Source organism: Rhagoletis pomonella, unplaced genomic scaffold (assembly GCF_013731165.1).
Source record: "Rhagoletis pomonella isolate Grant_MI unplaced genomic scaffold, Rhpom_1.0 Rhpom_scaffold_00012, whole genome shotgun sequence".
Classification (NCBI taxonomy): Eukaryota; Metazoa; Arthropoda; class Insecta; order Diptera; family Tephritidae; genus Rhagoletis; species Rhagoletis pomonella.
The window spans coordinates 24,032,832-24,051,703 of NW_023458566.1; the positions used below are offsets into that span (position 1 = coordinate 24,032,832).

At 35.8% G+C, this 18,872-nt stretch overlaps 1 protein-coding gene across 1 annotated transcript in view; it reads right to left on the minus strand.

Moving 5' to 3' along the window:
- Nucleotides 1–394: 394 nt before the first annotated feature.
- Nucleotides 395–18,872, minus strand: part of LOC118748169 (T-box protein 2) — a 39,110-nt gene continuing 20,632 nt past the window's right edge. Inside the window, exons 2-5 of the mRNA XM_036482521.1 lie at nt 17,768–17,924; nt 7,097–7,364; nt 5,312–5,449; nt 395–1,502 (exon numbers count right to left, since the gene is read on the minus strand). Coding sequence (XP_036338414.1) covers nt 480–1,502; nt 5,312–5,449; nt 7,097–7,364; nt 17,768–17,924 — 1,586 coding nt within the window. The 3' untranslated portion in view covers nt 395–479. The remainder of the gene's footprint in view (nt 1,503–5,311; nt 5,450–7,096; nt 7,365–17,767; nt 17,925–18,872) is intronic.

An 18,872-nucleotide genomic window follows, 5' to 3' on the forward strand; every position in this document is an offset into this window, starting at 1 on the left:
CCCGGACTTTTCAAGGGGCCTGAAATATGAGACCCATAACTTATTATTTTTTACAATGAAATTGCTCCTTCGTTATAGGGCTTTATTATAAATATATTCCGATTCGTTCGGATTGCTTCTGACTCTTTGCATTTAAGAAAATGATCACTTGCTTTTAAGTTAATACAATTTATATATAGGGGCCCGAGTTTTCTCTCGACGGCCCTGCCCATACGAAAACCGGTTTTACCGTACAATCCGTGCAATCTGTGAACCGTGCAAGGGCTTTGCAAGACGCGAAGAATACCGCTATTATTTAAGTTAAGGCGATATGAGACACCATAGACACACTCGTACATATGTATGTATATACATTAGGTGTATAAGCTAAGACTAACTCTACATACAAAGCTAATAGATTCATATAGAAGTATGCAAGAAGTATTTTAATAATTTAGTATCGAAGAACTGATAACGTTCGAGAACGTTGGCTGGTTGCGCTAGCTGCCACCTCCTAAAATGGCCGAAATGCTAAATCCTTTCCGTTTGGGTGGCGAATGGCTTATTATGCTCTCCAGTTGGAACATCTGTGTCACATTAGCTTCCACTGCAGAATTTGATTTCCCCTCTTCGCTATCAATGGCTCGCGGCAGCGGCTCCACAGTTTCGACGCCAAGCGAATGAGGGGGAATTTCGGTGGCATATACAGTGGTCGATGAATCGACAAGCGGCGGACATGAAAATTGCTCAGGAGCTGATGGCATTGCAGCGGCCACTGTTTGATCTTCGGCGGCAGCGTTTGGTGGGTGCCCGTATTGTGCATAAATGGGCTGCGATCGGCCGAAATAGGTACAAGCCAAGTCGACAAGCGTTGGTCGCAGCATTGATTGCATGTTTTGCTGTAAATGTTGCATGAATGACGTGTGGCCACCGTTGGCGAAGACAACTCCACCACCAGCAGCAGTCGTCGGCTGTGGTAGCTGCGACGACCATTCAAATAAGGACGGTTGCAAACTCGTTTCTTCAGCCACAAACAAATGAGAGGCGCGTTCGCTGCCCGCATGCGCATTAACGATCATCTCCTCCAGCGGTGTCGATGCTATCGACCCGGCGGACTCATTTGATCTCAGGCGCTTAATTTGCGGTCCATCGTCATCTGTATCGGCATTCGCCGCCACAATGTCAACGTCTACATAGGCGATGTCGTCGCTGTTGGGATGCGCCGCCTTATCGGAACAAATTGATGATCCCGCCGACTCGCTGGTCACTGCCAACGTTGTTGACATTGTCGGCGACACAACAACACTACGCTGACTGTGGGAATGACTTTGTGACTGCGATTGTAGTTGTCTTGCTCCGTGGTGGCGCCCAGGTTGTTGATGGCATTGCGGTTGATGTTGTTGTTCAGAGTCCTCATCGGAAGGCGATGAAGACATTTTGCGTTTACTTCGCGATTGGCCTGTTTCGCGGAACCCTTTCGCGAACGGGTTGTTGTCGATCTTCAATTTGGTGATGCGATCATTCTGTGAAATGCAAAGTGCAAAGATTAGAACTACAAAATGTATTTGTATGCATATAAGGTTATAAATGTACATATGTATGTGTAGATATATGTACACAATACAATTTACGATTTTGTTCAATACGCGTCAGGTGGCGTATCTACATACCTAAATACATATAGTAGATACATATGTATGTACATTAAATTTCAGCAGCTAAATGCTGTGCGAGCTGGCAGACTCGGGAGATAGTTTTCTGCTATAGGAATACTACAGGTTTTATTTGTTTCTTTTGGTTATTCGTGGCCTAATACTTTATGTATGTACCTATACGCTTGAAATAGTAGTTTGTAACTGTATGTTAATACAAATTTTTATGTTCACACATATACCCACACACACACACACACATACATATGTATGTATGTATGAGGCAAGCCATCAGGAGTCAGGCCATAGCCATGACATAACAGTTTTGGTAATTTTAACGCTGTCAGAGAATGGACATTGATTTGGTTAATTAGAAATGTTCAGACTGGCGCCCTGAGTGAGGAAAACAAAAACACAGCAAGCGCTCAAATTATCCATTCAGACATGTATCTACTTAACTGGCACAAAAACTCGACGTGAACTTACTGGAATCGGTTGCAATTTTCGGGTCAATAATAGGCGTTCCATGCTAATTTGTTCAGACGACCAATGTAAATTTGTGTGCCCCTTTTGAGTGGGCCCGGCGTTTTGTGGTGTACATATGTATGTATGCATGTATGTATATGTATCTACAAACATATCCACTTACATATTGAACATGCATACATTCCCAGTCGGCAAAATGACGAGCGTTTCTAAATACATAAATGCCTTCAGGGAGAAATTTTTTGAAAATTTGCTATAAAAATTTTAAATGTTTTAATCAGATTTTTAGAAAAATTTAGGGTATGCATTTTTATAGCCAATTTAATTTCAGTATAATTAGGTGCAAGTTCGAAGTTGTGCACTTTCTTCGATATAAATATACAAGTACAGCGGCGTAGCCAGAATGAAATTTAGGGGGGGTCTCGACCCTATTAAGCTGGCATTTCAGGGTACGATTTTATACACAATATATAAGGAAAATTTGAAAGTTAGGGGGGCGGCTCGAGCAGCCCCCTGCCCCTACCTGGCTACGCCCATGTACAAGTATTTTAGAATATACATAAGTATTTCGTGTAGATGCAAATGCGAAACGCCACCGAAATTTGTCACTCGAAGGCCAAACAGAGGTACAGGATCGTAGGGGATTACCCGGCAGTTCTGGTTGTCCTACGACCCACTTAAATCCAAAGCTCTCTTAGGAATGAGCAAAGAAGACACCTACAAACTTACTGCAGTATGCACAGGGCACTGGCCCGTCGAAAACTTCCTGTGCGAGTATCCAGTCCTCGCAAGGATGAGGCTAAAGACACTCTGCAAGCCATTCCTGTAGAATGTTTTAGAGTGCTGCCTCCCTCTGTATGACGTAAGAAATTCATTAAAGTCGCCAAATGGATGTAGGTTGCACGAGTTCTGGAATTAAAATGGCAAACATTCTCAAACTATTTTTTTTTACTTTAAATGTTTCTATTTACACAAAATTGTAATTGACTGCTTGATTTACAGCAAATTTTACACACAAACAAATTAATATATTCGCGAAACTATGGGTAAATTATAGTAAAACTGCGTGCTTAGTTTTTCTCTCTGGCGTCAGGACTTTTTTTTAAAAGGATTTTGAAATTTTAAAAATATCAAAAAATAATTTAAAACATTCCGTGCAATGTAAAGAAAAAATCCTGTAGAATTATAACAGAATAAATTTTTTGGTGCATAAGGACGAATGGGTATAGAAAATGTCCTTTACAAATTTTGTCCTTAAATATCCTTAAAATTTGCAATATGTTTTTTTTTTTAATTATTGCTTGAGGACAAATATACGCACGACCTCATCATCGAATTTCGTCGTGCAAACTTTATTAACTTAAAAAGATAAAATTTATTAAAATCGAATTTTCAATACCTATTCGTCTTTTTAAACCAAAAAACTTTATTATTTTTAAATTGTACAGAATTGTCTCTCCCATTTGGTTCCCATATTGTTATTCTACATTGCATTGATTTAAAAAAAAAAAAGAATTTTTGAATTTAGCATACCTTTAAAATTTCAAAGTTCTTTGAAAAAAATCCTAATGTCAAACAGTGCCGCCTAAGACGTTACCGAAGATTTTATGAGCGGAAAATTTTATTACCAAAAAGTTGCCACCTCTTAAAAAATTAAATTAAAATTGTTTAATAAGTTAAATGAATTATTAATAGATGAGTATCAATCGAAATGTGTATGAAAAGGGTTACATTATTAACTACATGTAGAGGGTTGCCACCTGTTAAGAAATCAGATTCCATTGGAACTAAAGGACTTAGGTTATTTAAATAGATAGGTATCACCATATGGGAGTCAGACGAAAGAGATTTAAGACGGTTTTAGCTTGCAAATACTACGAAGAGGGTTGCCACCTCTTTGTAAAACAAATCAAATGTAGTTAAACTAAAAGAATAATTGTGTCAAACCAAAGGCTTACGACATCGCATTTGTTATTTTATTACAAATACATACAAATGATGATTTGTTCTGATTACATTCCTTTTAAATTACTAGACTCTTAAATTAACTCTGATTTGTCTGATACTCATATTGATATATGTATGTACATATTTGAGTGACCTTATTCCCTTAATTAAAATGAATTTGATTTGTTGAACATGTGGCAACCCATCTACGTGTCGTTTTAAAGTAAAGCATTTTCAAAACTATTTCAATTCATACCCATATTGCAATATCTAGTTCATTTAACTTATTAAATAATTTTAATAAAATTAGTAACAGGTGGCAACCCGTTTCAAACAAAACTTTATTGCACATCTATATGCCAAGTCCTGCCATTTGTAAATACCTATGTAAATGCCACAAGAACCCAAATTTTCAACTTCAAACTGCATTCATTAATTTAAATCCGTCCATAATTCTATTTTTGCCCACATTTCATATGGCAGCGATGCACTGTGCGTCAGAGTGAAGAACTAAAAACGCAGTTTTACTATATTTGGTCCATAGTTTCGTGAGTATGTACACATATCGATTCTTTCGTGTGTTTTGAAATTTTTTTTCTTTTTGTCGCACAGTATTATAGACAAATTTTATACATAAATATGTATGGTACATATCGAGCCCTAACCGCCAAAATAACGTAAGCGACATTTTTTTCAAATTTTTCTTTTTGATGCAAAAATGCATCTAGACGCTCTAGGAATATTTCTGCATCAAAAATAAAATTTTTAAAAAATGGCGCTTACGTTATTTTGGCGGTTAGGGCTCGATATTTTGAAGGAAATTGATTTCGTTATTTTCTTGTTCAAATGCATGTGTTATCTATTTTTTTTACCGCCAATAAAATGCTACGAAAATCTTTTTTATTGCATATTTGACTAATTTAAAGCGCATATTTTTGAATTTTGAGTGCATGCGGTTCCGAGCCCTAGCTACGACACTGTAGCATTCTTTAGAGCAGGACCAAATTGAAAAAATAATTTCTACGAAGAGAATTTATAATAAATAGCTAATCGCAGAACTATGTTGCTTAGTAACCTGACGGTGAACTCCACTTTTTGTATGAAAATAGGTAATGTCCCGAAATACATAATTCCAAAAATCGCGCGAAACCTAAAGAGGACCAGTATTGAGTGCCCCGGTATATACATACATACATACATACATTTATAACGACTGCCAGCATATTTACATATGTATTGTGACTAACCTGATATGCCGTAACTGCTACAAACTCGGTTTCCGGAAATATAAATGCCTGTTGTGGCGCCCAAGGTATTTGAGTTAAGTCTGCAGTTCGTATCACATGTATGCGTGGTTGATACTTGTGCATGCTGGCCAAAACAATCTGTAAATAGAAAGTATACAAATATGTACGTACATACATACATATGAATGTACCTATAATTGTATGCATTTGCCAATGAATTCTAAGCTGTGATACCAAGCACATATGTATGTACCTTTAAGGATGTCTACATACCTACAATACTTACATACTTATGTACATACATACAATGTGCAAACAAATATGTATTCTTACTATAAATATACATATGTATGTACATATGTACCCAGCTGCGAAAATGCTGAGAACGCCACCAACTACAGAGTCGACACCAAAGTAATGCCAACGCATTACAATATGCCTGAACTGCTTCTCAAATGTAATCACTTCCAATGTATGAAATACTTACTAAATCAATGTTTTTCGAATTACTTTCATCGATTACCGCCAATGTCACGCAATGTTAAATGTAATGTATACTTCGAAAGCGGAATCAAATGCCATTACTTGTCATAGGTGAGGCATCGATGCGGAACGCATTCCATTCGCTGCTGGGTATGCACGTATGTACGTTTTTGAACCCTAATACATACATGTGTATAATAAATTATTATTATTTTATTATTTATTATTATTATTAATAATTGTTACGTCTTAAAGGATGCACATATCCTAAATACCTACATATGTATGTATATAAATATTGATAATACAGTGGAATCGCGATAATTCGTACCCCGTTTATTCGAAAATCTGTATAATTCTTAATAATATGTTGGTCCCTTGGAAAAATTACGTTAACTCGCAAATTTCCCTGGTTGATTCGTATCTTTTTGACAATGGATATTAAGGACCATTTCTTATAAATCGTAATTTGTTGTGACAACCCTTTTGTAATGCTTAGCGCCAAGAAATTTGCTGTGCAGTTGTACGTTTATCTAATAGTTCGCTTCCACCAGGTCTTAACTGTAGTTTATGCCTATTGGAAAAAGAAGATTACAACTTGAAGGGGGAAGTAGTTCATATTAAGTACAAGCGAACAAAAAGAAAAAATTAACTTTTCCGATCACCCCATGTTGAAATTCTTGGAACTTATCTTATCTCCTAACTGCAGCTAAGCCTTTGGGGGAAATAGGCTATAACGTTAACTTTTTTGTTTGAAATTATCCGTAAGTATTTTTTTTCCTGGTCAGTAGAGTTTAGATACATGGAATACAGTACTTAAGAAAAATTAAAAATTCATATAAAATTACACCCAAGAAGTGAAAAATAAATTTTCTTCTGGTACATTTAATTTTTCAAGAAAATTTACGACAACGATGACATACTTTTTCAAGCAACATAAATAATGAAAAAAATATTACCTCATCAATTCCTAAAATGTGACTGGTCCCTTGCGATTTCGAATTATTGGGATCCCACTGTATATAGTTATGTATACTATATAAATACATACACATCGCCGTTTAAAGTACAAAACCGCGTATTAGGATAATGAAAAATCTCGTAAGTGAGGTTGCCCTAATTTTACAAGAGAGAGTGAAACCTGTTTTATTCCATAACTTGCGCCCCAGCCCGCACCTGCGTACGCCCATGCAAATGTCAGCTGCGAGGTTGTGCGCTTTAAACGACGATATGTAGGAGGTGTATGGATAGACGTAAAGACGTAAATAATTATGAGAAATGATAGTAAGAAAACATACTTACATGACCGTTACTGTCCAGGGTGTTGTTGGTAAGTTTCACTTTGTTAAATAGAATAGGTTGCGCTTGCCAGTGAGCCCCAGATGCAGGACTATCTGGGTGCAAATACATCCGTTGAGGACTCTGAGGCTCCGCGCCGCCAGCAGGCATCCATTGAGATCCAGAAAACTTGTAGCGACAATCGCCGATCGGAACCATCTCCAACAAAACACAGTAGTTAGAGTCATCCTCCAGGCCGGAAAGCGAAAGACGCATTGATGGAAACATTCGTCTGCATAAAAAAAATATAGAAATAAATGTATATTCATGCAGCTTTAGAGTGAGAATGGTTAAAGTAAACTTTTCCAACTAAATTTTTTTTTTTGAATTATTTGTGTAGAGCTTCTAAGTACTCGAATTTGTGTCGTGCGTCTTGACGTAGATGCACAAATGGAAGGACGTATAATTTAACGCCGCGTGATAGGTGGATTTTTATAAGAAGCTTTTTCATGAGAGATTTTCCCTCGAAGATTTTGCATTTCCTGCCGAGGGACGACCGCTCTATGGGAAAACATAGGTAGTACGCATGACAATTGTGTTTTTTTTTGGAAAAACCAGAACAAATATTTACATATGCACGGCTACATATATTCTACCAATAAATGAAGCAGTGGTACTATGTTGCAAAAAAACTACATTTAGTAAATAAATTGGTTTTACTTAGTTCGTGGGCGTATGCACAATAGGGTGGTCCAAAATAAGTAAAGTCGGAATTTTAATGCTCTCACCCCCTATATCGAAAAAATATACCCCTATTTTTATTTTAAAATCAAAAAATATTTAGAGGTTCTTCAAAGCGCTCACGGGTTTCCATGTATTTTATATGAAAAAAACTTTTCGTAGAAATGGTATGGAATTCTTGGAAATCAATATTTTTCGATCAGAAAACTCTGCTTGTCTTCAGGGGACTGACAATAGCGATGTCCAATTATTTATTTAACCATTTTTTATTACTAAAGATTGCATTTTCTGGAATTTTCTGGGAGTTTTGGCGGACCTATAAAATATAGTTACTTTAAAAGAATGGTTAAATAAATAATTGGCTTGAGTTTTCCGATCGAAAATTATGGATTTTCAGGAATTCTATATCATTTCTACGAAAAGTGTTTTTTTCCTCATATAAAATACAGACATGGAAACATTTGAGCGCATTGAGCCAACTCTGAATATTTTTTGATTTCAAAATAAAAAATGGGGCTATAATATTTTTCGGTATAGAACAATCCTAGGGGGTGAGAGCATAAAAATTCCGACTTTACTTTTTCTCATGCATTTTGGACCACCCTAATGAGCAATCGTATTCATGCAGGAACTGCCACTTCTGTTTGTACATACATACATATGTATGTATGTATGCTTGAACAACGGATTGTTTTTAATGGCTAAAAGGATGCGTCGAGCGGCCAGCAGGTGTCCAAGCATCCGGCGCCAGTGAACACACTAATATTTTCTGTCTCAATTTGTTTGTGCGCTACCTTTTCGACTTTATTTCCAAACCATGGAGTAATTTGTGGGACAACGCGTAAATTTTTTGTTTGCTGATCGTAGCGAACATGGAGTCAATGATAGCTGCGAAATGATTAATTACCCTGTACGACATTTTCAGTTGTTTTTTTTTCTGGGGAATCGAACCAAGTTTTTCTGAAAGTCTGGATTGTAGTATATAGAAAAGTTATTTCTCAGTTTTCCCAAGTTGGCGATTCTTAGCGTTGGTGGACGCTAAGCAGCTTGTTTAAAAATGTTCGTATTTGAAAATAATAATTTTATACCAAAATTTAGCACGCACGTATCTGAGTATGCTCTGAGGGGGGAAAATAAAACATGTTTACTTGTCTGGCTGTAGCTGAGTGCGACAAGATTCTTGCCACAATTTGTTGATTTCAGGGTGCGAATTCCATTGTAGGCAACATGGAAATAAATTTTTTTTTTTTTGTCTTAATTATGAAAAAGCATCCGCGACGTGCAAAACGCCATACGTGCAAAAATGCTTCATTTTATTATGGGCACAAATTTGATTTGAATATTTTCCACTATACAGTACTTTTATTGCATAAAGTTTGAAACTTACACTTATTAAAGAAAGAACTATATTTTTATAAAAATAACCAAAATTAAATAGCAAAAATATACAATATGTTAAAACTTGTCATAATGTGGTGCAGCTATAATTTTTTCGACCGCTTTTTCTTTGTCTTTCGGTCAGATTTCTCTTGGTTCAAGGTAGGTTGGTATTGAAAATTAGTGAAATCCGGTATTTTTGAAACATGCAAAAACTGCTATCTACATACATATATCTCAGTAACTGCTGGAGCTAAATTGCCCAAAATCTTTAGCATAAAATAAAATGTGTATAAAGTAATAAATGTGTACATACTTATAACGAAATGTGTGCACCTTAGTAAGTAAGCGATTTAAAATTTTGGCATGGCGTTGACAATTTTTTTAAATTGGGCTGTAATCACGTCCACGTCGCATGTTACCGTACACTAAATAGTATTAAACAGTAGTGTAGGCTTTGAAAAGAACATTAATAATTATTATATAATCTAAATACTTAAGTAGGCACATACATATGTATAGTATGGATACGGTGACCATCCGTCCTGTATTATACGGGACAGCCCTCTTTTTTTACCCATTGTCCTGTTAATTTATTTATTTTATACGGGACGCTAAATGTTCTGTATTTCTTTTAATGTCCCGTATTTGGTATTTCGCCCACTTAAGAGCTCATTAAAATGGCATGTCTGTGAACGAGTTTTAAGTGATGTTGGTATGTGATCGTAATTTTCTCCATAAATATTATTTTCTAATCTGAATGCCTGTGATTCGAATCGAGGATAACATACAGTGACTACAATAAAAATTAGCACTCGACATTTTAGTAAGTTTTGGATATTTTCCTTAGTTTATTTAAAATTTATTATTTATGAAAGTAAAGCTCTTTTCCTAACAAAAATCATATAATATCAAATTACCAACTTTGTGCCAAAAAACTATAAAAATTAATTCTGCAATATCTCACTTACTCTGTACGAAAAAATACGCAACACCGTCAACAAAAACAAAAATTACCAAAAACTAATGGCAAGCCTTAGCGACTTAATATTGCGCTTTATTATTCTAAAATTTAACGAATTTTTTAAACAAATTTTTCGGGGTAAAAATCTCGAGAAAATCATCCTACAAATTTTTGATTTTACTAAAAGGATACTGTTTCAGGGTTAATACATCTAAGTTCATTGAAGAAGGCTTTCAGATCTGTAAGCTGTGGTGGAAAGAATTTGCAAAATTATTTTTGTCCCGTATTCGGCTCTCATAAATATGGTCACCGTAAGTATGGAGAGTGTACATTCATATGTATGTACTTATACATGAGAATTGAGTTACGGATATGTACACGAAATGAAAATTTTCATATCAGTCATTTTATAACATGAATACAATGTACAATCGCAATCGGTAGCATCTCTAAAGCATCTCTCAGTTAATTTTCCTTTCTGCAGTCCTGATGTATTGGTATCTATTATATTCGAGGCAGTGATCTCGGCAGCATTTCTAGATACATATACAGATCGTGTTCGTCACATGTCATATCTACTACGGACAGGTATCGATTACATGTGGCGGCCTTTAAACATCGTCAAATCACAACTGGCGCCCAACAATTAAAAATTCAAATAATACAAATAACAAATAAAAATTGTTAATGCACACCACTATTGACTGCATGTGAACGTACTACATACATATGTACACACATGCACACATACATACATATGTATGTATTTACTTATGTATGTAAGAGAGGCTTGAAATTCCGCCACTCGCTACTACTCATAAATAATTCATGCAGTCCGAATCAGCTTCTTCCTAAATATTTTTCTGCCCGCTTGCATTTGGGCGATGATTGTGTGAGAAAAAAACATCCAGAGATTTTGGTCAATTTCAAATTATGCTAATACCTGAGCGCTACCAGAAACGTACATATGTATGTATGTACGTAGGTAGTTAATAAGGCGCTTCGGTGCAGCAGATACCGGCAAGACGGAGGAGAGCTCTGGTAGTTCGATAGCTACCGTAGCCAGCCAGCCAGATATTTTTGCTTGGCTTCGTTGGGTCGTTTAACGCGGCTCTGCCTGTCTCTTGCTTATCGGCCGTCCGATCAGAATGCTTGTTGAAAGTGTGAAATTGCTCGTAGTATCTGTCGGACAATGGATGACACGCTGCGGACTTTGTCAACGCATCATTTTTTATGTGAGCTACAGAAGGTCGCAGCGCAGCGACACATTACTGGCGCCGAATTGGCCAATGTTTGGTTGAAATGGTCTGAAACGCCGAAAACTGTCGACAATCGAAAACGTTACCAATGACTTTTTACTTGAGCATTTTTACAGACAATCTTCGATATATGTATGTATGTATGTATGTATATTTATGCTTTTATGTATGCACGTAAATACATACATACCCTGTAGAAAAAAATTATCAATTGATAAAAAATAACCAACTTGTAGGTAGCTTTTTGGCGGAATTTTTATAAAATATATAATTTGTAGTTAGCTACAAAAAGCTAACTTGAAACTAGTTGAACAGCAGCGCAGACGTAATCGGGAGATTATTTTCTTTAAACAAGTTTCGTTTTTGATATCCTCATACAAATTTAGCTTTAAATACACTTTCTTTCTGCACTTCACAAATGCTTTTTCGAATTGAGGACTAATAAAAGGAAGAGCAAACATGGGACCACCTACAGCAGAATATATAAACAAATACATATGTGATGTATCTAATAAAATAATGTAAATAAATAAAAAAGTAAAAAACAAACAAAAATTGTTTTTCTTATTGATATTTTATGTTCAAAATTAGTTAGTTACAAGTTAGTTGACACCTAATGCAGAGGTAACCAACCTTGGCTGTTTCAAGGCCATCCCCATAGAAACATAGTTAGGGTAGATTAGGGTATGCAAAGGTACATACATACATACTATGTATTAGGCTTGTGGAGCTTTTGTACTAAAGAGCGAAAGAGCCAGCTCTTTTAATTGAACTAGTTCATTAGTTCGTTCATTAAAGTGAACTAAATTTTTCTGTGCCAACCCTCCAATAAAAATTGAAATGTAATTTTAACAGATATGACATCTCGTTTTTCGTTGTAAGGGCATCAAGAAAAAACTGATCGGAATTCGCGCTAAAAAGACATTTTATTACTAATATTTTACATTATTTAGTGAAATTTGTTTAAAAAAGTAAATATTTGAGTTGAGTTTTTGGGATTTGTTGTTTAACAAAATACTTTTGCCTTCAGATGCCAAGGCGTAGCGCAATTTGGTCGCATTTCGAAGGCAAAACTGAAGAAAAGAAAATGAAATGCAGAACTGCCTAGTCTCCATAAGCATTTTTGATTACTCTCATGGAAATTAGAATCGCCATATGAAAGCCAAACATCCTTTCGTAATTTTGGAGAAAGACGAATGAATGAAGACGACTGAATTGTGTCCTTATTGCAGAGGAACATCGACATTTAGAAAAGAAATATTTTTTACTTTACAGATTAATATGTACCTATGTGTTGTAAAACTAACATATTTGTTGTTCTCTAACTCAGCTCCTACTACCGAAGTATGTAGTTTAATTAGGTGAACTATAGCTCAATAAGAAGAACGAACTAACAGCCGGTCTTACCAGCAATTTAAATGGAAAATGATTTTTTATTTTCTGTCAATTTCCATATAAAACTCAAAAAATTAAAATCATTTTTCACTTAAATTGCTTTCGTGAAACTGGCTGTAAGACTGAGAAGAGCTAGTTCATTGAGCTGAACGAACTAGAACTGAACTAATCTTTTAAGTGAACTTAAAAATCCAACTCTACTATGTATATATTTGTACATATAGATATGCATTAAACCGGGTACGAAAGAAAAAAGTTCCAGTTCGAAAATTTTCTTTTACCGTCATGAAAATTGCTGTCCAATTTAGCCAAAGTTAAGTTTTAAGTAGTTAATTTGTGGCCGGCTCCTTAAGTGTGATACATACATATACATATTTTTAGGCTATATATCTCTTAAGCTTCAAAAAAAAAATTGGTAACATACAAAAAAGTTTGGTTTTATGGGAACTATATTTGACTTCAATGGGTAGAAATTGAGATAATTGATCTTTCGGATAGCGAGTATTTCAATTTTTAAAGCTTTATAGAACAAAATAAAAACTTCCGAATGTAATTTTTAAACGGCTTCACAAAAAAAGGAAGTGGTTAGCAATTCGTCGGAATGTTTTTTTATTACTGCTATTTTTTATGTAAGTTACCGCGTGATATTGGAAAAGGTTGGTAGTTCCTTAAGGGTGGTACTATACTAATTTGGTTTAGATCCGATCATTGGATCATGAATAAACGGCACTCCTAAATTTTTATATGAGAATTAGAGTCGGTTGGGTTTTTTGCTTAAAAATTACTTGTCTAAAAATATTTTGCAAAACTTGAATCGGTGGAACTCAATAAATAAAACCTGTTTTGAACTTATCGGATTTATTGTACTCTCTTTGAATTTAGAAAATTTTCATTTCGCTATTGGGTAATGGGCAAAACTCAAATACATAAATAACTCGGTTTTTGGTAACGATGCATTTTTTAATGTTCCTTGCCTCCAGTATAAAAATGTAAGTTGTAATAAAAAGTAGACTTCGTAAGTTTTTACTCTAAGCTAGGGATGAACATACATATGCATTTATGTATGTATAAAATGAATTTTTAGTGCTTACATTTTTAATGATATGTCATACTTCTAAATATCAGAATAACAAATTATGAACACAACTCTATTATAACTGCCTTTTTATTGCAGTAAGATCCTCACCAAGTAAGCTTTTAAAGTTCACGGGTAATACAAGTATATATTTTTTTTGCGACTCGGCCTAGTGTCAGTGTACAAATGTGTGCACTTACAGCATAGACCCAGCAAAAAACTGGGAATCGCTTTAAGTCGACAAGTGTGGGAGAAGGTATTATTATGGAATTTCACCATCGTCCTTCGCTTCTTTAACACTTTGGCTGTCAGGGCATCCCCGGTGATCGCAACAAAAGTCGTTCCTCATATGCCAATGATTTGCACCCGAAAAAGAGAGCAACACTTTCGAAGAGACTGTAAATTTTCACCAGTGATCAGAGAAGTGACCTTCTGATTCAGAGCAGAGCATTTAAATGTTTGCTTGGCAACTGAGAGTAGTTTTAGCATGTGATCACCTGTTATACATTGACAAATAGAGAACCACTTCTGTTGTGATCACCGGTGATACCCCGGCAGCCAACGTGTTAACCCATTCCAAAGCCCACTTCCACACATTACCGCTAATGTCATTCCCAAGGTTAAAGTTATGATTCTAGAAGCGCTTAAACATTTTCTTTCGAATCTATATATGTATAGTTTATTCGTTTCTGAGGTGATCGTAATTTTTGCTGGGCACTTACATATGCATGCATGTATGTATGTACATACGTATGTATATTTACAGTAAGAAAAAGTGACGTGACTTTTTCAATCAGATTCTTTTTAGATTTTTTTTTTTTATGTTAGCAATTTGAATGTTTTTAACATAAGAAGGAATATTTAAACAAAACCGTTCTTTTTTGAATTCCGAATAGATTAAATCATTGTTTGATTCAAACTTTACATTTGAAAACTTATTTACATATTAGGTTTGTTCCACGCGAGCCCGCAGGATGCCGCGGGTGCCCAAAACAGCTTATAAATCGATCCTCACGCGAGAAAAATGGGTAATAGAGAGCGAATACCTTCCAGTTTTGGATCGTAAATGTCTTCTTCTTCGTGCCCGAAACAGCCCGGGCTATTTTCCGGGCAGAAATGTACAAGAAGTCAATTTGAAATAACAGCCTTTGCATGTTTACATCCGTAGGCAAATTTTATAGCACTAAAGTTCAGAAATGCAGATATTTGCTAGTGCTGATTAACTAATTTATTTTGGCGTTCCTCACGCTCTGGGCACTTTTGCCACGTGTTGACACATTTTTGACACTTGTGAGAGGGTAATTTATTTTTACGCTCTAACTGCCGAAACAGCACGGAACGCGTGTGGAACAAAGCTATTGTGGCGCAATAAAAATACACATGTATTCGTTATTTTTATTTTCTATTTTCCGAACTATGAAAAAGCAAAGTGTAGAAGGAAAGCGTCTCCAAAAAAAAACTTCCCAAACAAATACATACAAGTATGTTTGAAAATAAACAAAATACCGCCTGACGCGAAGTTTATTTTTTCTCAGTGTAGACGCACCGTATTAGTGAATACTTTTGACCTATACATAAGACGCAGGTGTCAATGGCATACATATGTACATGTGTAGCTTCTGCTAACTGGGATCCAATTCCCAATTTTTATCACAAGCTTGTATCTCGGGCGGAAAAGCCTTTAATGTTCTAAAATCGTTTGTACATACATACATACATACAAACAAACATACGAATGTATAATAAATATGTATACACGTATGTATGTATGTCCAGACGTAAAAATTCAAAAACAAAATGTTCAACAGGTGAGTCCTGTTGAAGGATAAATAGGCATGTAAATATGTACATACATACATATTTATATATTTATGTACTTACTTTAGATATCATGTGCGTATGCCTGAATGTATAAACATAATATGTATGCATATGTGTATATGTATGTATGTATATGTGTATGTATGTATGTATGTATCGTGCTGCGTGTACTTGGCATTTACGATAGAATTTTCGCGTCATTTATTTGCTTGAGAGAAATTCTTGTCGCGCCGGCGCTGTCGTTGCCGCCATTACCAACGTAAACACTTCACAGGCGCCATTCTCTGATGGCCACTTAACAGCATTTTTGACTAATGTCGTCGCGCCATTGAGGATGGCAAAGTGCGCTCGCTGGCTTGTGGCGGCATGCGACGCATTCATAGTCTACTTCCGAAACGATGTGTTAAGTCGGCATTTACGGCTGTTAAAGGACATACGAACAAACACAACTACAGCGATATGTGCAGGTGTATGTATGTATGTTTGTGCATGCGCATGCGCAAATAAATAAATAAATAGTATACCCTGCAGTAAAATTTGGAGACAGTCCGACAAAGCGCTAGTTCCGAACTAAATATCTCAGAACTATCTCTGAACTGGTACAAAAGGAATGCAGAGCGGTACGGTTGAAACTTGCGGTGTAAATAGGCAAATGCTCACTACTCGTACAATACGAAAGTAGCTCAGCGAGAAGACCTCCGACGCAACCATCGTTGGTCGCGAGTTCAAATCGCGGTGTTCGCAGTTGTGAGTTTTCAAATTTAATAAATTTAAATTGTTGCGTGCAGCTTACAACGCTTTTTTTATTAAAATATGTAACAAAAACGGAATCTGTAAACGAAAAGATAAAACGAAAAAAATGTCCAAAAATCGAATCGCAAAAATGTTTTCTTATAAAAAAAAACTGTCCAAAATGGAACCGATTGAAAACTGGTTGCAAAGTAATGCACTGGGCGACAATTGCCACCGCCGATGACATCGCCGTGTAAAACTGGACAGTTGAAAGCATTGCTTGGGTATTGAGCTAGAACTAGTACTGTCGGCAAAAGGTCTAGTTGTAAACTAGTTCTAGACTAGCCAGATTTTCTGCAGGCATACATACATATGTACATACATATTCAGATAGCCACATGCATATATCCATGCATGCAAACATAAAACATCTCAAACAGATTGCCCATGCGAGCGTGTGTCTTCAAACGAGTACAACCTGTTTTGGATCTTTTGCGACTTTATTATTTATGTATGCATTTAGGTACATATCTTCAGATGTACTATGTTCGAATTTGTGTAGATATGCATTCTATGTACATACATACCCTCCGTGAAAAAACTCTAGTTCTGCACTGGTGCGCTTCTAGTACATTTAGACCCACTACTAGTTCGCGATAAATGTCTTTTGCATGCAAACAACTGCCGAATTTACATACCTTCGGCTGTAGCTGAATTTGCAGAGGTGCTTGCTGTTATTGGTTGGTCCCCCTTTCCTATAGTTTCGAGCCAGTTCTAAATTCGTCATTTTAAATATAGTTTTCTAAAAATAAAATTGCTTTTTTTTTGGGTCGGAGCTGCTTCGGCCGATAGAGTTAAAAACGCGAAAAAAATAAATTTTCCTTTTACCCTCCCACGCGTTTCAACGCTCTCGCGTCTTCATCAGGGAGTCTTTATTCGAAAAATAAAAACAAAGATTTATCGGCCGAAGCAGCTCCAACCCAGCAAACATAACAAATAAGAATTTGGCCCAAATAATTATAATTAAAATTGTTTTTTTTTTTTTTAAGTATCACATCTCGCTGTTTTTGAACTGGTGGTGATCTACTTACTATCGGACTGGTTCGTTTTTGGCGATAAAGATCTAGTTCGGAACTATAAATTTGATTCACCAGTTCGGGCTTTCCCTACAAGGTATGTACATATGTACATAGCATATATGAAATTTGAAAAATTTAATAAACGAGAGTTATTTATTCGGTTACGTTTGACTGTCGACATTATGAAACATATTTACGACATTAGTACCTATTTATACATATTTACATCTATGTAAAGAATTAGCTTCTTACCTGCCGCTTTTTGTTATAATCATTTCTGTGCCGATTTGATGAAATTGCTTCCACAGCTGATCGTTTTGCAGGGTCACATCTGTTCCAGGCAAAGAGATTCTCGGTGGCATTATTACGTGTCGCGGAATAGGAAAAGGCAGCATTGGCGGAAAAGGATCTGTGATGCATATTAGTGCAAGAATTAATACAAATATACCTACATACATTTTTATAAATACATATGTACATATATACATAAATATCACTACTTTACTTAACAAAATAATTTATATTTTTGAGGCCTGTATGCAGCTCTCAAGAAAAGCAAAAACTCCATATAAAATGACTTACAAGAATTGGCTAAGAAATTTTATTGAGTCAAATTTCCTTAAGGCAGTATGCAGTTCTTAAGAAATTTACTACGCTCTCTACTACGGTTTTCTAAAGTTTTTTGTGAAAAAAGAGCACAAGGCAACCCAGGTTTGCAACAGAAATATATGCGCGTTCCATTCTTGCTTGAGGAAAGAGTGAGGCAACAGGCTGTGAGGTATCAAAAATGTCAAAATTCCTTGGACACACAGGCGAAATAATGGCAATTTTTTCTGAATGTTTTCTTGAGAGCTGCATACCGAGCTTTAGAGATGTTTTTTAGGTATCTAATTTGTAATCGTTGCACACTGAACACGACTATGAAATCTTTTACTTTCTCAAGAAATCCATAAGCCATTTAAACTACAGAGTTTCGGTGACTCCTAGTAAAAGCTTGCGAAACATTGCAACCTTCTAACCGCCTTAAAAAAAACCGGCTCTGGTGGTAGTTAAGTGTTTCTTCCCCGGAATCGATAATAAAAGCTCACCAGTTTTCAAGATGGCGGCGATTCCTTAAACCACAAATCACGTTTTATACTCCTGCCACTGACCCTACAGTATTCAAATTGACCATCATGCATTTGGCAAAAAATTAGCTAATATAAAACTCATGCGCACCCATTAAAACTATTAAAAAAAAAAAAAAAAACATTTTTCCATTTTATTAAATAAATAAATATCCAGCATTTGGATCAATAATTACGTGTTGGTATTATCTCGGGTTGTTCCTAGGGATGTCGGAAAAACAACGATGCAT